This window comes from Protopterus annectens, chromosome 9.part0, assembly GCF_019279795.1.
Source record: "Protopterus annectens isolate FY-2018-M chromosome 9.part0, PAN1.0, whole genome shotgun sequence".
Taxonomy (NCBI): domain Eukaryota; kingdom Metazoa; phylum Chordata; order Ceratodontiformes; family Protopteridae; genus Protopterus; species Protopterus annectens.
Window position 1 is genome coordinate 1,574,616,763 of NC_056743.1, and position 22,951 is coordinate 1,574,639,713.

At 36.6% G+C, this 22,951-nt stretch overlaps 1 protein-coding gene across 10 annotated transcripts in view; it reads right to left on the reverse strand.

The window, feature by feature from the left end:
• LOC122812189 (adhesion G protein-coupled receptor L1-like) overlaps positions 1 to 22,951 on the reverse strand; it is a 3,245,860-nt gene that overhangs the window by 422,394 nt on the left and 2,800,515 nt on the right. For all 10 annotated transcript variants that reach the window (XM_044084524.1, XM_044084517.1, XM_044084518.1 and 7 more), the window contains 2 exons: positions 15,960 to 16,063; positions 6,973 to 7,158 (listed from right to left, as the gene is read on the reverse strand). In XM_044084524.1, coding sequence (XP_043940459.1) covers positions 6,973 to 7,158; positions 15,960 to 16,063 — 290 coding nt within the window. The remainder of the gene's footprint in view (positions 1 to 6,972; positions 7,159 to 15,959; positions 16,064 to 22,951) is intronic.

The following is a 22,951-nucleotide window of genomic DNA, read 5'->3' on the forward strand; positions in this document are numbered from 1 at the left end:
AAGGTTACATTCAGTTAGATACTATTCATTAAATGATAAATCTCTACATAATGGCTATGCAGCTATGCATCTATGTGAATGCAAGGAGGAAAGCTATAACATCTGCTATGGAAGTCAGGAAAACAGTAAAGGAAAATAAAAAAAAATTACACAAGATGGAAGGAAAGTGGAGATGACAACATTTTTGGAGGCTTGAAGAAATGCCATAAAGGTGATTAAAATGATTAAAGCAAAGGGATAAAGCAGCTATCAGACAGCATTAATAAAGTGACACAGTCGTTAGGCAGTACTAGTAGCAGTACCAGACAGTATTAACAAAGGGACAGCACGGCTATCAGACAGTATTAATAAAAGGACAGTATAGCTGCAGACAACATTAGTAAAGTGACAACACTGCCATCAGGCAGTATTAGTAGATGGACTGTAGTATCAATAAAGATTCAAGACAGCTGTCAGACAGTGTTACTAAAGTGACAGCACATCTATCAGGCAGTATTAGTGGAGAAATTGTAGTATCAGTAAAGGGACAAGACAGCTATCAGATAGCATTAAAAAACTGACAACACATCTATCAGTAATAGTAAAATGATAGTACCGCCATCAGACAGTACTAGTAAAAGGACAGTATAGCTGCAGACAATATTAGTAAAGTGACAAAACAGCCATCAGACAGTATTAGTAGAGGGACTGTAGTATCAGTAAAGGGAGAAGACAGCTGTCAGATAGCATTACTAAAGTGATAACACATCTGTTAGGTGGTAATAGTAAAATGACACTACAGCCATTAGATAGTATTAGTAAAGTAACAATACAGCTATCAGACAGTATGAGTAAAGGCACAATAGAGACATCAGAGAGCATCAGTAAAGAGACAATACAGCTATCTAACAGTATACACAGCTATCAGACAATATTCATAAAGGGAGAGTGCAGCTATCAGACAGTATTAGTTACAAGGCAATACAGTTATCAGACAGTATTAGTAAAGGGACAACACATCTGAATAAACCGAATCGGTAAAAGGACAGTACAGATATGAGAAAGTAATAGTAAAGTGACAACACAGATATCAGACAGTATTAGTAAAAGGATAATACTGCTTTCAGGATGTAAAGGTGATCATTTTTTTTTCTAGAAACTTAAATGAGAAGAACAATGGTGAAAGAGATTTGGATAAACTGGCTCACTAATGAGGATGAGATCACAAAAGATGGGAAACATTTTGAAGTGTTAATGATTTATTGTTATTATTATTATTATTATTATAGTTACTGTATATGAGATTACACAAGGGTAAGACATTACCATGGAAGGTAAGAGGTCATGTAGGAAATATGGAAAACCAAACTGATGTATTCCTTTGTGAGGCTGCCAGCCCAGCTAGCTGGACTTTGTAAATAATTCTATGTCATTTGTGAATATTAATATGATTCATATGCTTGTCTTACAAATGTAAGAAAACTATATGTTATGTGGATATTAAACTACTGGTGCAGAAGTGTGTGTTGAACTGTATGTTATGTACTGAGCTTTAAGAATGTAACCACAGTGTACCCTACTGGAAAAGAACATAAATGTATATAAACTATATGCCTATGAAAATTTATGTTTTGATGGTAGATGCTGGAACATGCAGAGTTAAATTGCAAACCCTCAGGAAAAGCAAAGAGTTTTACGACTGTGTTTGTCTCAGTTTCAAGGCAACTAGGAGACAGGATGTCTACAGCTAGAGGTTTCTTGCTATTGTCTGGAAACAGAAATAATTACAGATTTCAAATGTAAAAGTGTTTAACTGTTTTATGACTTCCAGTTCTAGGCAAACGTCTGAGAGATAAGTATTTTTGACACAGGGGTGCTAAATTTTAAGTTTTTTTAGCCTGGGAACTGAAGGCAGAGGTGACAAAGAGTGATGTCATCCAGCTGACCCAGCAGTAATGTTTTGATATTAATTTGGAAACCCTCTCAGAGACTGTGCATTTTGTATCTTGTCTTGGATCTGAAACATCCATTCAGCACTTCTGCCTTGCTAATAGTAAGTATTAGAGTACAGTAATCTCTCTTAGAGATAGTTAGGAATATAGTAAGATTAGTTTAGATGTTTGATCTGCTGTGGCGACCCCTAACGGGAGCAGCCGAAAGAAGAAGTTTAGATGTTTTCTGTATTTATGTGACACTGTCCTGTAATGTTGTTTTAAAATATTTCCTATGATTCTGAACTCTGTTGTCACTGTATTGAGCTATTGAGTATTGTCTTGTTCTTTTATTACTTATTATTAAATATATTTAAAACTTTTAATTGTGGCTGGTTTGTTTAGAGATATTTAAGCTCTTAGAGTACTTGCATACATATTTGGTGACACTGCATAGGCCACTCCAATACCCTTAAAAATCTTGGACACATTTACCATTTGGATAATAGTAACATTTCACAGTAGAATTGGTTGGGTCTATATCACTTCGTCGAAACGGCAGAAGTTTGAACACCATATGTTCAAACTTCTAACCTTGAAGTGCAAAACCATCGAAGGCTTAGAACAGCAATTTTTTTTCCCCAAGGAAAAAAAAATCGCTGTTCCAAGAAACACACACACAACACAAAAACACCAAAAAAACAGCAATCCACACACATACACTTAAAATCCTACATCTAACCCTACACTAAAATGTATATACACTACTATCTATCCACTTACCTTAACCCAAACTCTAAGGTTCGTCACTATCGCACACTCACCTGACCAGCACCCTAATCCTAACTCACCTATCCCCCCATCCCTAAAGTCTGTCACTATTGCACACCCACCTCACCATGCCCTAACCCTAACTCACCTAACCCGTGCCCTAACCCTAACCTCCACACTATCGCACACCCATTTTACCCGCACCCCAACCCTAACTCACCTAACCTGTGCTCTAACACTTACCTGAACCTGACCCATAACTTGCCACCACAGTGCTGAAAATCGCAAAGCCACAGAAATGGCCCACCGAATTATTTCCTTAGGAAAGAATTTGGTGTTCTGTGGCTTCGCGATAATCAGTTTTCGAACTTCACAGTTTGAACATATGGTGTTCGAACTGCTGAAGTTTCAACAAACTGATAGGAACCCGAATTGGTCACCCTTTGGGAACAGCCTTATAGTAGCTGATAATTAAGGGTGGTTGGTGGCAGTGATTACTACCTTATAGTCTGGGCAGAATGGGGCATAGCTAGTGAACCTGCGCCAGCCTTCCCTAGGAGTGTCTGTATATAAATCAAATCTCAAAGTGTGTGTGTGTTTCAGCTACTTGGGCAGGGACACGAAGCACTGGCTGGACAGAGAGGGTGCTGGAGGTTTTGGCCTTGACCACTCGGCTGAGATCTTAACCCTATAGCTGTGCCAGTGGGGAATATTATTGGGGATCTGGAGAAAGAGGGAAAACCAGCCTCAGACTGTCTGTGATCTCTGTGTGCTCTTAAGGGAAATTGTACTTTACGGGGTGTGTACTTGACATCCTCCCAATGTGCACATCCTTCACTGGTGCTAGTGGTGAGGATTGAGGGTCCTTGATTACTGGGCCAGTGCAGTGGCGTCACACTCCTGATGAAGAAAAAGTGAAACAGGAATTGTCAAGGCTTAAAGAAAATAAAGCTGTAAAGGCCAAGCTGAATTTTAAATTGCAAGCTTATAAAGTGTGGGTCTTCTTGAGATTAGATTGCTTGACAGGTTTAGATTTTCTGTCAAATTCTGTGAAATTTTCTACTTAAGCATGGTTAGTTCCTATGAAAGAATGGCACTCCTGGGTGATACCTTTATTCAGAACAGTATTCATTTTGCCAATCAATAGATTATTCTTTACAGGAATAGCCATGAGCTTTAATTTCTGATTTTGTGGTAAGTATTCTGATCTAATTCAAACATGTTCTAATTACCATTCCGATCATTACTGCTATGATTGCTGCAACACAGGGCCATAGGAACATTTGCATAGGTGTCTTCTTTTTGTGTCCTCTTTAATTAAAGTCATAACTCATCCTTTTCCTTCGAATTTGGCATCTTGGACAGAATACAGTTTCTAGCCGTGCATTGTGATATAACATGAACTAAATAATGATTGGTTCTGAATGCAAACCAACTGCAGGTCTAAACATTTCTCAAACGTATTCTGTAACCAACTTCCTCTCTTAAATGAAGAGCTCCAAGTGGAACAGGAACCTCGTCTTTATAATTAAATTGCTGCAACCAATTTAATAGGTCAGCTCTTCAGCTGTAAGACAAATGGGCTCTTTCTGCGTCATATTTGTATAGCATGTCAGGAAATCTATAGGCTGGTGCCTGTGTGTCTGGAAGTAAACTGTTGTGATGCCACAGATCAGGCAATTTATATAAGTCTGACTCCTCCACAGACTTTGGTAACTTCAACATTTCTAAGTACCAAGTTTTAGTGAAGTGACTTCACAAAGTTATATCCAGGGAAGGTGGCCTGTATGATTGAGCATGGAGCTTTCATAATACAAATGAATAAAGTGAGGTGAGTAATACTTGGAAATAAAAAATATTTATTTTCTCCAAATGAAAGAAGAAAAAGCACCTCTTTCTCTTGTTCTCAGAACTAGAGACCTTTACTGCCCCTTTTGAAGGTACTCTATCCTCTACTTTCAAATGAGATACACACTGGTCTCATGGGATAGCATCTGGTATAACAGCAAGCATTTCTGCTATGAAAACATCTGGGTTGCTACCTGCTTTACTTCCAGGATTATCCTAGGCAGTAGTCAGTACTGAGGGAGGTACTGATGAAGGAGTCTTGCTACTGGTATACTTAACGGACACCACTGGCAGTGGAAGTTCGAATGGCAATGAAATGGTACTCCATTTTATGGGAGTCATAAGAAACATTATGTCAGTCTTAAATAAAAATGTTGATGGTCCGTGTATCCCATATACTGTAGGCAATAATTCTACTGGCTACTTCAATGGCTCTTCCCTCTTTTGCGTAATTTATTTCACAATCCCTGTCTTTGCTGGTTCCACTTGCCTAACTGAAAACTTTCTTTTGATTTCTTTTTTAGCAGTATAAGAAATGATTTCATTTATTTCTCTCCATAAAACTAACTGCCTTTTCCAGGCACTGTATAATTTTATACAGCCTTATGAAACTCTAACTGCTTATGCAAACTGTAGACTTATCGCATGAATATCTATGGTTACCTATGTTTCATTCTCTGTGTGTGCATTTATATATATATATATATATATATATATATATATATATATATATATATATATATATATACATATAGATATATATCTTGTTTTTCCATATTTGCTTATACAGTATTTTTTCATATTGTTTTTCATTTATTTCGTCATATTTATTTTTTATGTTTTTTTTCTCATATTTGCTTCTTCAAAATTGTAAATCATATTGTTTAATTTTGGTACTTACTGTGGAGCTTTTCTCCCTGAGCCTATGCTGAAAATGGACCTGTGTCCAGTCAGACTATCCCGGTAAATAAATGAAAAATAAAAAAATTAAATAAAACAAAAAAATAAATTTCACTCAAGAAAAAAATAGTGCTTTTTATCTAATAATGTGACTAAATTAACATGGTGCTCGCGCTAGTCCACATTGCAGTTATGGTCTAGACAAAATACAAAATGCACATTGTGGTGATATTTTGTTGCTATTTTGTTACCACAATCACAATTATTGTTTGGTTATGTTGTCATACTTGGGCCTTTGTTGATAATCTCAGGAAAGTGACAGTTTAGTAGATTAGAGAAAATTAGTGAGTTAAATAATTAATCTGTTGAAATACTAGAGAGAGTGATTAAAATTCTTTCATGACTCCAGTGAGATGGAGTCTGTCATAAGCAGTGAGATGAAACTAAAGTGAATTTGTACCAAATTACGTATTTATGTATGTATAGTGTCCTGCATTTGTTTTAAATGCAGGATTGTCTACATCTGTTTAATCGACTACATTTGGCTGATATATGCAGATGATGAACAGATGCAATAAATAAACAGTCCCTAGGAACAGGGAATATTCCCTTCCCCTGTGAATTGTATGATCTTGGAGTTAGTGTATATAATTAGCAGAGAGTGGGGGGGGGGGCACAGCCCTTCACACAGGGGATGGGGGGTTCCCCTTGAAAAAATGATGTTATCTGCTGTTTTTTTATTGAAAATTGCATTTTCTGAGCTTCTTTCTCAGCTCATGTGTGGTATTGTGTCAACGGTTGGTTTGTCAGCCTTTTGCTCTTGACATTTTACAGGTCGATGTATGGGTTACTCAACTAAAGTGAGTACAGCTATATATTATAGGTGTGTGTGTTTGTGTGTGTGTGTGTGTGTGTGTGTGTGTGTGTGTGTGTGTGTGTGTGTGTGTGTGTGTGTGTGTGTGTGTAAGTCATGACACCTGCATTGGTTCTTTACATGGAAACCTGCTACTTGTTGAATTTCCAGTGAGGGAATGTGATGAAGATAGGTTGGTTAAACTCAAATGTTAATAATTACAGTTATAGTAACATGCCCTTAGGAAGATTAACACATATCACAATTAATTTTAATAGCAACACAACAGGTGCAGTCACTTGAACTGCATATAAAATTTTCTTGTGTTAATTTAAACTGATATGTCTTTTATGCATCATAATGTGCCTTTTGATACCAGAATTAATATTAGATGGCAGAACTGGTAAGATGAGATGGAGAAAATATTTAACTCTGAGTGGTAACAATCATATGACAATGTTCTTACTCAAAAGGTTTGGAAACATAAATATCAAGACTGCATAAATTTACTGTAGTCTGACTGGTAGAAACAGAAGCAAGCTGCTCCATCTCATGAATTGATTGTCAAAATTGGATATATCTCATCAAATTATTAGTCCTTAACCCTGTGTTTGGTTACACATCTAGTAGAAATATTGACAGAAATAGGTAACTCTAATTTAAAGAGTTTGTTGAAAATTCTCTCCTGACCTTATTGTAACTTTTTCCAGCTGATTCCTTTTCAATAGGTCTCAGTGCTTGGAGTTGTGCATCCAAGATATCCAAAAGCTGATCGAGGAGCTTCACTGAAGAGCTGACGTCGCCAGCATAGATGGGACCCTTTGTATGTCGTGCTAACTCACTGGCAATGTTGGCCGCATTCTCCCCACTTTTTATCTGTAATCCATAATGTACGTAAGGCAATCAAAAGAAATAAATAAACAAAGACAAGAAAGACAAATAATTATCAAATCTGTATTGTCTAATTTGAAATGCACATCAAAGCTATAAACCAATGCCTGCTCCTTTTAGTGACATCAACTCTCAAGACTGAATGCAATTACTTTTAGTTAGAAAACAGAGATTACTCCAAACATAGGACACAAACTAGTTTTGGCTGCTGAGTAAAGAACACTTTTAGACTGTATTACCTAAAGATAATATTTTAACACACTGAGTCCTCATTATTAATTACATTTCTTTTTCCTGTTATTGCAATGCATAATCAATATGCTTCACCAAGTCATGTTTCTTTTCCCTTTTATATGTTATTGAGATCATATGTGTTAATGCTGAATCAGCTTTGTTCACAAAGTCAACCATCTCTGGCATTTTCTTTACATATGTGGTCTTATGAGGTTGCTAAAATCACACTTTAACAGCACAGTATGATGTCACAACATAGTAATATAGCACCTAGTACTAAGAAAACAAACAAACAAAAAAGTACACTTTTGGGTAAGTAGATTTACCATAAGATTAACCTTTCAAGAAGTAGCCACTATATAAATGTAAATCAGAAAAATTGGAGTTCTATTCCATGTTACCCATGTCTTCTGCAGCATGAAGTTTCAAAAGCATAGTTTCATTCCTGCAGAGGCCAAAGAAGGCTTCTGCTAGACTGGATATTTATGCTCTAAGTGAGCATGTACCCCATTTTCATCCCATGTTGGTGCACATACTCTTCAGTTCTTATAGAAAAGAGTGAATACAGTAGACAAACAACTCTATTTAGATAGAGTTCAGACAAAAGCAAGCAACTTTATTAAAATAAAAGTAGTATATGCAATGGCAAGTGCTTAAATGCAGTAAGTACTCTGGATATAGAATTCTATACAGTAAGTGATTAAATATGGTACATATAGGACAAATAAAAAATCACTAAGAATAGCAGAAGAAATATAATAATTTATAATAAAAATAAGCTATTATAACAAATGAGCAAGCCTGCTGGAAAGATAAGTAGGAAATATATATAATGGAGATATTCCCTAGATGCTGGGAGGTAATTCAAATGGCAAAGTGTGGAAAAGCAGTCAATACAACCAGACCTGTAGATAGGGCAGGATGAAGGGAATGGTTACACTGGGTGCAAACTGTTCAGGTGTATGACTGACAATGCTAATATAGTGCAAGTGCAATAGAATCACTATATTATGTGCGGACAGTCAGAATCAGCATGCCAGCATTCATTCACATGAGTCCAAATGAAGGGTGACAGTCCTCAGCAAGAAATTTCTTAATGTCTTTTTTTTCTTTTTGGCTCCTCAACTTTGGATTCAGTAGGGGAGGTATATTAGTCAGGTGACTGTCCATGGTACCTTCTAGAGGGTGTGTGTGTGTGTGTGTGTGTGTGTGTGTGTGTGTGTGTGTGTGTGTGTGTGTGTGTGTGTGAGAATACAAGATCAATACTTAATCACTGATATTTGTTTTTTTATTTATTTTTTGTTTGTTTTATAAGTCTTGGAAAGTCTTGAACAATGCAGGCACTCTGCCTGTGGATTCTGTGATCTTGATATTCTGTGCTAAGTTAAGGGAAGAACTTTCACAGGCAGGGCACTCACAGTTTTTACACTGATTATATTAACTGTCTCATTATTCTCAGCATTCTGGGAGGACAGCATGATGACTGAGACTCTACCTGTCTGATCACATACAAATGTATTGTGAAAAGAAGTGCTGAAATTTACATAACTGTTTATTTTTCGTCAGATGAAAGAAGAGATGCCTGAACAATGGTTACTGTGTGGATATACTGGTGTGAAGGATTTTTCAGATAATGCAGAGAGAACCCCCTCACCCTGCCTTCTCTGCGTTATTTCAGTAAAAAGCCAGACAAATTCAGACATCCCCTTAAAATGAAAGAGGCTTTCCTCCAGTCCTTCAAATTCTTTTGCAGTAAAAACTTATATATCAGGCTTCTGAAGTTACCACATGGAAACCCGTGACTCAGGCTCCCAAACTGCTAAAACAACCTGTGAGATGACTGACGTCTGTGTCCTGGTCAGCTCTGATGTACCAGTGTTTACTGATGCTCTGCCAGCACCGTAAGGACTGGTTTCTTTACAGGTTCATTACTAGTATTCTAAACAAAAATGCAGGCCCTCGGAGAAGAAAGTGCTGAAGGAGAAGTCCAAGAATCCATGGCAATATTTGTTGTTCGTGTTTCCTGACTTTTTCTCATCTCTCTTTTTGAACTTGACATTCTTCTATGTTCTTCTTCTACAAAGATGCTAGCCTTTGTTGGTGAGAAAAGAAATCAACACCTTTTATCTCCTGATTTTATGACGGTAGTGAGGGTCTAAACAGAACAAGCACTGCAATGATAATCTTTGGAGGCTACTTCTGTACTGCAATTGCACTTAATTATAGAGTTGACCATTAATTATTGGAGAGTAGAAGAATAAACTTCTGAATTCTGAATAATTGAATAAAAGCCACTGACACGCAAATTAAACAACTTCATTAATTTATTCATTCATTGTCCCTTTACTCACTTAATGTACTTCAAGGTCATAAGGGTGTCAGAATCTATCCCAAAAATAAATGGGGGCAAGGCAGAGGTACTAATCCTGAAGGAGACACTAGTCCATCATAAGATGCACAAACTCATTTACTCTCACACAACACAACCGTGCACACACACAAACAAACACACACACACAACTATGGTCAAATTTGGAGGAAAGACAATTCCCTTGTGGCATGCCATTGGGAAGTAGGTTAAAAATGGAATACTACTGATAGCCTATGTGGGCACAAGGAGGAAGTACAGATTAAACACAAACGGTAATCCAGCAAAGTACTTTTCTTACGGTGAGTGAAAGATGCAGGAGACTCACTAATGATGAGAAAAACTGAAGACAATATACACCGATGCAGGATATAAAGGCAATGCATGGAAGAAATCCTCTGCTCCTTTGTGCTTCAGGAAAAACAAAAACAAATAAGATATGGTGGGATGTGGCATAACTGTTATCATTTACTGTTACAATAACTATTACAGAAGAAGGGATATATGGTACATGAATCCAGAATAACTGTCAGATAACCGCGATGTATATATGCATGCATATATTAGGAAATGTTAAGGCATGTGATGGGAACAGGATATAATTTTTATGTTTTACAAATTTTTCTTTGAAGTGTTAATGGCTTTTACCTGTATCTGGGTATTAGACACACTTGGCATTGCCTTCTATAACGTTAATTCTTTTTAATCATTTCTGCAGTCACTTGTACACTTTTGAAGCTTTTAGACATTCACTGCTGGTTACTTCAAAATCAGAAATAAACAATGGACAGCTATATGCAGACTCTTATTGTGTGCTCACCAAGGCTTTTGAGTTGCAGAAAGAAGATGCAAGAGCAACTATTTACCAGATCAGAGTTTTGTCTGTTCAGTACTGTTTATTGCAGAGTATGCATACTATAATCTTTGCATTTACATCATATTGCATCATATGCAATACAATATTGCAATAATTCCACTCGTTGTTGTTGTTTGTCTTTCGGCTTTTCCCGGTTAGGGGTCGCCACAGCGGAACTCTGGCCTGCTAATGATTGGCAGTAGATTTTCACGAATGCTGAGGTGCCAGCTCAATGTTCAACCTTCAACGAAGGCACGCCCATTTATGCATGTCTTTTGAACGCCCCTCCAACAGCGGTGAGGACATGCAGACTCCACACAGAAGGCACTCCCCACACTCAGGCCAAGAATTGAAGGGGAGAACCTCCTGCTGTGAGGTGATAATGCTACCGCTGCACCACTGCGGATGTCCGCAATAATTCCACTCGTATTAAATAGAAAATGTTTTTTTCTTCTGCAAATTATAATATCTGCTTTATCTACACTAGCTGATGTTTAGAGAACACTGAGATCACACTCCAAAAATGGTTGAAAGGCTGTTAAGTACTTTAAATTAGAAACATGCTTCGCAAGCTTTTGTAAAGTACCCTTATGCCTTGTTAAGCTCTAGTCCTGTGATAGAGCATAACAGCAGACAGTGACAGCTACCACAAAACACTGGCAGAAGCTAAAATAGCTTTAATTGGTGTTAGACACTTTGCTTTACTATACTTCCAAACAAAAAGTGTGAGAGAGCGAAGTGTCTTAGCATCTTTTAAAGGTTTGTTTCACTTTTGTCCAGTGTAGCACTAAGTGTTTTATGGATTTTGAAACTGTAAACCACTTCTTATGTCAACGCTTTCTTTTTGTGTAAATGGTATTATATACACTGCAAACAATTATGACTGGGTTTTTTGTAGCATGCTTTTTATTATGTGCTCTCAATGTGGATGTCAAGACACACCTCCCAACCTTCGCTTCACTCTGCCATCTTGGTACATTTCTTGATATACATGTCTCAGACACATTCTAAGTTGATTATGACTGGAGACTCTCTCATAATCTTTTACATTCTGACAAAAGTGCTTCTGGAGAATCTACTCTGCCCTTTCTCTTTTGTCTAATCAGCTTCTAGGATTCCATTATGACTTTTAGTTACTTTCTTCAGATTAATGACTTCCACTTTCAACAAAGTCTAATAGAAGACCACTCCTGACACCCACCACTGAACAATTGTGTGACGTTCTATCTATAACAATGACAAAACTTTATAAAACCTCCTTCGTTTCAGTTCTATACTTCATTTTCTATGTATCTTAGTTTGGGGTCTATGTTCACACATTGAATACAGATTACATTGAATGCCTTCTAATCGAATGTTCAACAGTGAAACTTTAAAGTTCCAAAAACACGTAACATACAACAATTCATCAAATGGCCATAGCTGGCCAACATTGCAAATGTAATCAGCCAAGGTGGGGGTCTTCAGTCCACACACCCCTCCCAACTATATACACTAACTCTGAAATCACACTACAGTGGGTTATGGGGCAAATTTTATAAAAGGCTTCTTTCACTTACCTTATGCATTGCTGTATTTCCTGGTTGTTGGCCAACTATGGGCCTTCCATGAATTATTTTACAATGTTAAGCGTTTTCAGTACTTTAAAACAACATAGACCCCCTTGTTTGTGTGCTGATTATGTTTGAATGTATGCATTTTGTCTTTGAACTTACATTGCCTGGCCTGTGTCTGAAATGGTACTTTTGTAGATCAGCATACAACACTGATTAAAAATAAATAAATATATTAAATTCTGATTTTCTAACAGTACAGATGATTGTGAATAATCACACTGCAGTGTGTATGAAACAAAAGTCCAATAAGAGCACCCATCTGACTTGAATGTTTAAAATGTATTTTGTTTCCAGTCTTTTAATCCTTTTATTCCAGTTATATTGTACATTTTTTATTTAACAACACTTTTCTGCAAGTGATCAATAGTGCTACTACATGGGGGAGTACAGAGGCATGTGTCCCCCATATGAAACTGTGTTTGGCCCCATAAGTATCCCAGTCTCTAGAATAGCAAAATTAAAAAAAAAATCTCTGTCTCTCTTTTTAACTAATGCTCCTTCTGACATGAAACAGCTCATAGCGGAAGTGCAGTCTTTGGTCATTCATACTCAGAGTGCAAATTCAATCTTTCCTGCTCTGCCGATATCGTTTTTCATGTAGTGGTAAAAATTTAGCAGGAGTGGTATTTGGCACATTATTGGCTTCAGTTAGAAATCAGTTAGCCATAGCACAGCACATTAATGAATTTTTTTCAATGGGTTTTAGAAATTAGAACTAAAAGAATTGAGGCTTTTAGTGTGTGTGTGTGTGTGTGTGTGTGTGTGTGTGTGGGTAGGTTTGTGATGCAAGACATCAATCTCTACCTGAAGACTGTAGACCACAGATGGGAAGACCGTGTCTGGAAGCAAACTCAGACATTGTATGTAAATGTCAGTCATTAGGGTTTCAAATGTCAGCCAGTCATCAGTTCATCTAGATTCATAAAATATAGTTCAAATCAAATGTCAGTCATGGTTTTGTTGTTTCATCACCTATGTTTCAGCCACAGATTGTTGAAATAATGGTCAGGATAATATATGTTAATGTAATGTTAATGCCATCCCTTAACTCACAGTGCTGTAAATAAAAAAAGGAAAACGTGCATCATCACAGCTCTGGGCAGAGGATATTGTTAGAACTGCCAAAAGATACTGCCTTCAGAAAATGGAAGCTAATGGAGGAAAAAAAATTCTAGCAACTTTCTAAGTGTATAACAGCACAATTTAAAATCTGTCCATGATTTTGAAATTTAGTCACCTATTATTTTTAGCTTTATCCAGAATTCTTAGTTAAAGAAGTTTCAAGATCACAGGTGTGCCTTTAATAATACAAAGCAACGTAATGTATACATGTGTAAATACCCATCCAGAAAAATCAAGAAATGTTTATATAGCTTTACCATCAAAATACAGAAATGTATTTATGAGTTTAATCATGTCAACGAAATATAATGTCGAAAATAAAAATGATTTCACGTCACAATTTCGAAACATGTTAACACTGATTGTTCGGTATTCAATGTTTTGAAAATGTCCCCATTGAACTGCATTTGCCATCCGGATGTCATTATTACAGGTTCACTATGTTTACTTTCAATTTTTTAACACTTTGAAACCATACATTCAACGTAATGCAAATCGACAAAGTGCATTTCCGGATTTTAATAGTAAACCATATAGATGTATATATTTATTCTAACTGTACTTGTTTCCATGGGCAGAAGTGCTGGCAAGAAAAAGGCAAATATGAACACCAACATTGTTGGGCACTGCAGATAGAAACAGGCTTTGGAGGGAAGCTAAAATTGTTGTAGTTTGCTTAGACTGCAGGCAAGGACAGCAAATAATTTTTTAAAAGCTGCCATAAACTGAAACAGTGGCACAGTTTAAGTTATATACATGATCTAATGATAATGTTTTAATATTGGATCTCAGAAATATCTTGAAATGAGGTTTCCCTTCCACTGCACCATTTTTTCACTCTGCTGTAGTCAGGATAGTGTCAGTTAAAAGCTGTCTGCTGCCTTTTGACCATTCTCATGGATAACTGTATGTCAAATCATTAAATAGTGTGTAAGTAGAGGGTTTGATTCCTTCAGCTTTTGCTTATCTTTGGTATGACTCTGACTAAGTCAGTTCACCATACTCCTGGGCTGCTCCTGAAAAGGTACATGTGTCCAGTGGGCTGTCCCAGGCTGTTACTCAAATGCATTACACATTTGTATTTTTGAATGATTGCACTCTTTATATAGCTGCTAATTAGTGCTTTACTATATGCTGTATGACTACAAATCTCAGCAGCTCTGTTTTAGTTTAATGGGCTGTCAGATGCATTTTCAACATATGGGAGTTTTAAGGGAAGTGTAGTTTATTGTTGCTCATGCTAAGTCTGCTTTCAATGAGTATTTTGCTTTGTTAAGTAAATAGCTGTGAAAATTTTGCTGTAAAATCTGAAATACGCTTTAAATTAAATCCATATCTTGGATCAGTGCACAAATGGAACAACTCAATGTTACTGAAATTATGTTATGAGATTCTTTGACTCTTTTTACTGAGGCACGGGTGTTTTTCTACCATTCATACACTCTTATTTTTTTAGCTACCAGCTTGATTTGTTACACTGTAGCATGCTAAAGCATCATCCAAACCATAATCCTTGAGCTTAACAAATTTAGTTTTTTCTATGGTTATACATATTTCCAGGATATGTAATATGTAAATATGTCATTAGACTGTGGTATTTATTGCTTTTTCATAAAAGAATATATGGAATGGTCAGCAATGTTTAACAATGTATTGTAGGCAAATTGCTGTACTTTCTGGGGGTGTCTTCATATATCCTATATGCACCCCACAGTCTAGCTACTGTGTCCCTACTTTTCCCCAGCAAGAAAGGAAACCTGAAGCCACCACTGTAAATAATGTCTGTTCTGCACCTCTCTTCTTACCCATGAATTATTTACCCACATCAGTCATAGCTCCTCATCCACTTTCTTCTCTTGGAAATGAATGTGCTGGTCATTCCTTATAGGGCTCTTATTTTGGCTCTATTCTAATGCAGCTTTAAGCATAATTTAATGGGACTGATCTAATTAAGACTGCATATACCACATTAAAGCAGTACACCACAATTAACAGGCTGGAATAGTATGGCAAAATTATGCTAAGGCGTATTTGTTTAGCACCTTTCTTTTTTATTTAAAAATCTCCTTGAGAACATTTATATTCCATGCCACAGGCAGATGCTTATTTTATGTTTCAAAAGAATGAAACTGTGTGTTGCACATGCTCCGAGCACTAGCAGATAAAACATCAGGTTTTGGCATTTTGTATACCAACATCTAGTTTGTTAACTAACAAAAGTATTTGCAACACAATAAATACACATTCCCTTATTCATGCCAGCGTTTGTACTTAGGAATGTAAAACAAAACCTCCAACTACTTAATTTTTTAGCACGTGTGATATGTAAATGAAATGTGAGTTGTTTGGTTGCTGATTCTCAACACCCACCTTTTTTGTTTTCTTATTTACTGGACATGCAGACTGCGCAACAGATTATTGTTCTGGTATATGTATCTGCATAACTTAGCTATTAGCATGGTATGAAGTAGTGATGTGTAATGTTGTCTGCTAACTTATAAAAAATGAAAGTATGACACAAATTAATTTCATTCTAAGTATTCATTGTGCAAAGAAGCATTCCAGTAACTCATGCAGTTGACTCCATTACCTTCTGGGCAACTTGGTTGACCCAAGGAGAGGTACAGTTACTGAGGTCAGGCCCTTTTGGATTCCATACACCTTCAACAGGTAAGCATAGATAGGATGCAATACCTAAAGCAAAAAGGAAGGTAACACTTCAGTAAATTTGGCCATTCAAACAGCTACATTAACTATGGTAAAAAAAATGTTTTCTAGTTTATGTCCAAAAAGTGTAAAATCTGATTCTATGAAGATAACGTACAATTTGATTCAAGCTTTAGTAGTTCCATCTCTTTACAAAAATGCAGCAATATTTTAAACAGCGGGTTGACAAGCTGTAACATAACATGAGAAGTGCACTGTTTATATCGTTAAATAATCTATACATGGGATAAAGGGTATCTACTAGCAAAATATGAATGCAGTACTGTTGTAAATATGTCTACTTACCATAATAGTACATATCTGAGACATAATCACTTCAATAATAAATCATAATATTTAGGTAAATCCTGCCTTACTGTGTATATCCTGCTGCCTGAATTTTCAACAGCACTGGCTTTATTTTTTGCTTGAATGTGGTAAGCAAATAGTTCTTCCATAGTATAGTTAGGAGAAACATAAAAAGGTAGTAATCTAAAAGAAAAGTAGCAAGTAGCATATGTGACTGTAATACCTATATCCAAAAAATGAACTTAATACCTATATACAAAGTATAAAAAAGGAAATAAAAAAACAGAAAAAAACATTACTAGAAGAATAATGAAATTAAGGGAGAGAAAATGCAATAATTAGTGCCCTAAGAGGTAACCGTTTGAAATGTTGGGACCCGCAAGACCAAGTCCTGAAATACAGAGACTGAATGGCTGAAAGAACAGACATCCATATACCAAGCCTGAGATGTAATTTCTTTGAATATTCGCCTATTTTCCTGAGATATGGCGATCTCATATTTGGAATATATACATTTGGGGGGTGCAGGGGAGCCTTAAAAAATGTTTTAAGGAGAAGAGTGATCTTCGAGGTTTGCTCTTCTACTATGGTTTTGGTCTTTTTTTTTCGGCATGGCAGTACTCTTTCAAGTGCCGACATTTCAATAGTGAGACGCCATAAGCAAATAAATACTTGACCTTTGCAAAAAGTTCACACACTCAGATATACATACAAACACTCAAATGCATGGCTATGAGACATATCTCTCTCTCTCTCTCTCTCTATATATATATATATATATATATATATATATATATAGATAGATATATTGTTCTAACATAGACCTTGTATTTTACATATAAGGGATTGAGTAAACTGGTCAGTGTCAATGTTGCTTGTTCTGTCATGCCTATTTTGATACAGGCACTATTATTCCAACATTTTCTAAGTGGTTCTGAAAGAAGTCTGAAGCTACTTGTGCACAACTGTGGTACTGCAGGTCATGGGAACATGCACTGTCCCCACTGTTACGTAGAAATGTGCAGGTCTTGACCCCGACCTGTGAAAAAAGGTGTTGTAAGTTTAGTGTGTGTGTGTGTGTGTGTGTGTGTGTGTGTGTGTGTGTGTGTGTGTGTGTGTGTGTGTGTGTGCGCGCGTGCGAGTGTATGTGTGTGTGTGCGTGCGCGCGCGTATGTGTGTGCGCGCGAGAGTGTATGTGTGTGTGTGTGTGTGTGTGCACGCGCGCGCACGAGTGTATGTGTGTGTGCGTGTTAGCTCCTTACATCTCCTGCTAATTTTATATATATATATATATATATATATATATATATATATATATATATATACTATCTGAGAGAATGCACAATATCAAAGTGTGTGCATATTCTCCAAAGAATTGTCCAGTCTTGCGCAACCGGTTAACTATCTGCTTAGCTGACCAACTTCTTTTGACTAAACAGATGTCAACCAACTCAATGTTTGACAAAGGTTGTGACTCCCTTATTATATATTTCTCTCTCTCTAAACATATATATATCTATATATATATATATATATATATATATATATATATATATAGAGAGAGAGAGAGATGTATGGATCAATGCTGTTTTTTTGAAATGTTGAAAGATTGAACCACAAATGATCAATCCCAGCAACTGATGAAAAAAAAAACAGACAACAAAAAAAAGCCTACAAAACTGAAATTCAATATATTGAAAAAGGGGCGATATTGTAGTGTACTGGCTCACCAGATGCGCAGTAGCAAGCGCTGCCCCAACCCCACCCCAGCTGGTTGATGTCTTGCTGTACTTATGAATAACCAAAAATGAAGTGGCTTCCTCGGCATGAATATTCACTGTGATAAGTCATCGCAGTTATATTTAACAGATGAATTTCATCTCCGTTTAAAGAATCATTAAGTGCATGCTTAGCTGTTTCAGCATAACAAATGCTGGAATACAACCACCAGATTGACAAACTACTACAAATAATCCTAGACCGCCTTATTACATCAACTTTACAAGAGATCCCAGTAAATATAAACAATTACTTTTTCCCCTTTGCTTTTGCAGGGGGCAAGCTCCCTGCACCCCCTTGTGAGGGAGCTGCACCCCCCCACACCCCCACTATTTGAATATACCAACTCCAAGAACCGACTACAAGGGGGGTGCAGGGGAGCTTGCCCCCTGCAAAAGCAAAGGGAAAAAGTAATTGTTTATATTCACTGGGATTACTTATATAGGATTAGTTGTAGTACTTTATATTAAGCAAAAAGCAAAAGAAGGTCCTTGCACAGCAGCATTACAAACAGATAACTAAATTATCACAGGAATGTATAGTTGGGGTAATACATGGCATGCCAATCATGCTTCATTTCCTTACCACTTCCTAGGTTTTAGGCTTGTCAATCACCCCGGCCATGCCCACTCCTGCGCGAAACTGCCGGTGAGCCAGTACACTACATTATCGCCGAAAAAGGAAACAACCAGTTTCCTTTTCAGTCTGTAAAATGTACCACTAATTTCAGATCTAATTTGTGTGAATAGTGGAAGTGTTACAGGAAGGTCTTTTCTAAGGTAATATATAGGGCTGTCAGAGGTAGGGTTAGAACTTATTAATAAGATGGCCGGGGGAGTTCATTTCATCAACCTTTATCTGTAGATGATGATGATACTAATAACAACATCTCTAAAATGGAGGGGAACTATCCTAAGAGCTGGAAATCGGAGTTGGGGAAAAGCCAAGAATAAGCAAGCTATTTAACATTTCTACTTTGAGAAATGAAGAGAGAGAGGGAGAAAGAGACAGAGATAGAACGAGAAAATATGTAGTTTTAAAAAGCAAATACCAGGCATATGAGCAAAAGAACAAATTACCATATGTGAGATATTTTTTTCATGATAAATCAATGGTTTCAGAAGATAACAGGTACTTATATTACTTGACTTTAGTACAGACAGCAAGACTTTGAGTTTAATGACCTGTTGGATTTTTTAATTAGAGACATAATTGTGTGTTAAATCAGAAATGATCAGTTGAGAGCAAACTATTACGGATTGTAGATTTAATACTGTAAAAAGACACTGACGTATGCATGGCAAGTGAACTGACTCATATACAGTTTAAAAGCATAGAAGAAGACAAAATAAGGGCCTTGAAAGGGAATTAGCTGAAAAGGAAGTTTAAATCCATTAGCAATAATAGGAATAAACATGAAACTACAGGAAAGCATATGATAAAACATACATTGTGTCTGGTAACATCCAACCAGGAGGAAACCACACCCTCTGCAAATGTTGTGGCTACATGCAAGAAAAGACATCCAGTAAAGCATGCAAACGCTTCTATAAGCTCTGTGGGGACAGTAACCATTTGATCAGTATGCATGAAATGGAAGGAAATTATGCAAGAAGATATTAATGTTGTAACAGCAAAAGAGCAGTCTAAAGCAGAACTTTGTTTTTAGAACTAAAGTAAGTAAATGCAGCACTTTTCCCGTAGTATCACATTAAAAGAGTGTGTGTGTGTGTGTGTGTGTGTGTGTGTGTGTGTGTGTGTGTGTGTGTGTGTGTCCATTCAGTCTCGGTAGTTAATGATGACAAAAGTGATTTTTAATTTTTCAGAGTGACTATTTATTAAAGGTAAAGCAGATACATTTAAACTACATACTCGACCAGAGAGTGATATAATGGGAGAATCTACATTTAAAATTCTGAACTTAACTATAGATACAGCTACTACTACTAATTATAAAAAACATGTACAAGTCTGAACATGTATATTACTGCCATATTATTGGCATAAACTCCTGGGTGAATTACTGGTAGAGTTTGTATACAAATACAAGGAATAGAAGATGTTGTTCCAAAAAGTGAATTTCAAGCTCCGCTAAAACAGCTAAGTATGCTGGGCAGAGATAATGTGTAACAATTGATGTAGAGAATTCAAGCACTTCAGATGAAAACTTATTTTCTGCAGCAAAACATGACAAAAATGCAAATACAAATCAGAACATTTAGTTTGTTTATAGTGGAGAAATGTAAAAAGAGAGTATGAGACTTTTCTGTACCAATGTGCAAAACAGTCAGCAAATCAGTACAAGAGGTGTTCAACACAATGGAACAATTTTAAGGCTGGTGGAGGGGTAGCCCAAAGCTGAAATCAAAGCACAGATTTTAATGAATGATGTGCTACACATGGTTTTATGGACAAAAATACTGTGGTAAACAATTGCAATAAAAGACTTCTGTAATAGTCACTTCATTACAAGATTAAACACATAAATCATTGAGCACAGTGTATATTGTGCGGCATATTAAAATGCTGATGTATGCAGCTGTTATTGATTTAGGATGAGTACAGGCAAAGCATCACATAAGGAATTCATCTAAGGTATAATATACAAGTGTCCATAAAAAGGATGCAGAAAATGGTGATCCCGTTACATCCTAGCTGTCTTTACCTGCAGAATATTATCAACAAACCTCAGAGTAATATGTTCCATTTAATTTCTAGATAGCCAATGCTGAAACCACAGTTAACAGGATGTTTCACTGTAAGGATCTGTAAACATTTTTCTGGCTTCCTACTAAAGTGGATGGCGCTGCGGTGCAACGGTTTGCATTGTCGTCTCACAGCAACAAGAGGGTGTCCGGTTCAGTTTTTGGCTGGGGAGCCTTCTTTGTGGACTCTGCATGTCCTCCCTGCATTCATGTGGGTTTCCTCCAGGTGGTCTGGTTTCCTCCCACATTACAAAGACATGTGTCTGGAGCATTTCTCCCTAGGCCTCTGCTGAAAATTGGCTCATTCTGTCAGACTTTCCTGGTAAATAAAAGTTACACAAATAAAAAAAGTGATGAACTACTGACAAGGGGAACAAATGTATTTCTTGGCTATTGCCACCAGTGATAAGTCAAAACTACCCCAGTACATTAACAGATCAATTTCATCTTTTGTACCATTCCCAGCCCTATTTTAGAAGGATGATTTGGGGTCCTGATCCTTTGGATGGCTATATGCACAAGTGTTTCTTCTTTCTTAGACATTCTGGCCACATTTCCTCTTTCTTACATTGACTTGTATATAACTGTACTGAGTCTGTTTATTCAATATGAAAATGATGAGCAAAGTCATGTAAAAATTCAGAAAATAGCTGCTTTGGCAAAAGTAAACTCAAAGCAGCTTTTTTTTTAATTATAATGTCAATGTATACAGGATTTTTTCACTTTACCATCAAGATGCATCGACCCTGAATGTATTGTATTTGTTAACAAATATAGGTGTGTCAGTTGGAGCATGCACAAGGGAAAGCTGAGAGTTACTTGTTAACAAAATCCAGAGATCTGAATACCAGCCCATTTTATGCTCAGAGCCAATCACAGCCTTCAGCTTATACAACTTCAAAACAAAGGCTTGCTCAAAATACACAAAAATCAAGTTGTCAACAAATCCCCACTGCCATTAGAATTACTTACATGAGATTCAGAAACATTTATGTCTCTAGCGCTGTTAGAAATCACATGACTGAGGCAGAGACAAAAGAAAATAATCTAAAGGGACCATACATTGCATATGTCCCTAGAGTTTTAATCTACCAAAGTATCCTTAATAACTTACCACGAGACCAACCACTTGAGGAAATCAGGCTCTGTTCACGATACAACCAAAGTTTATTAAATCCACAAAAAATAGGGCTCTTATTAAATCCACAAAAAATAGGGCTCTTATTAAATCCACAAAAAAAAAATAGGGCTCCTAATCCTTAATAACTTCTCATGCCACCATACATGAAGCCACAAATTAGAAAGGTAGCTTTGAATCCTATAATTTATGGAAAACCCAACTTACTCACGTTTTACTTTTGTTTCTCTTTTTTTTTTCAGGCAAGGACCTAGGTCTTATATTTCTCTGCAACTTTGTAATCAGAGATGTAAATTACCATGGGTATTTAGAAGTGTTAATGTACAGTGAGATGAGCACCAGTGTATCTCAGAGCCTACAGATTCCTTATAGCTGTTCCTCGCAGGACAGATAATACAATGCGAAGCCAATGTTACAATGAAAGTATGGTCCTTATTTATCTAAGATACTGGTGAGATCCTGGCCACTTCTGGGGTTTTCTAAGTTGTCCATGATCTACTCTTTGATACTGGACATGGTTTTGGAAACTGAAAATGATGTACTATCCTTGGGCCCTTCTGGACCTTATAAAAAACAAATGATTTACTATAAGTTATTAAAAGCAGAAGACAAACATTGAATATCCCAGTTATGTCTATGCCATAGGCAATTCTTACATGTCTACAAAACTTGCAGATGACAGATTTGAAGATTAATTGTTAGTTTGCAGAGATGTTTGAGAGGGGCCAAATGCTAGTAGAGGGGTGTTTTAAGAGTTTCAGAGTATTATTAGTACACAAGTGTGAGATATTTAGAGAAATGACGAGTGACTTAAGATTATATGTTATGCAGCACTAAGCTGAAAGGTGGCTGACAAACACAGGGTTGCACCAAAACAAGAAAAGACAAATATATTTTTTCATGTGTAAATCATACACAAAGCATGCAAAGATGATAAAAAAATAA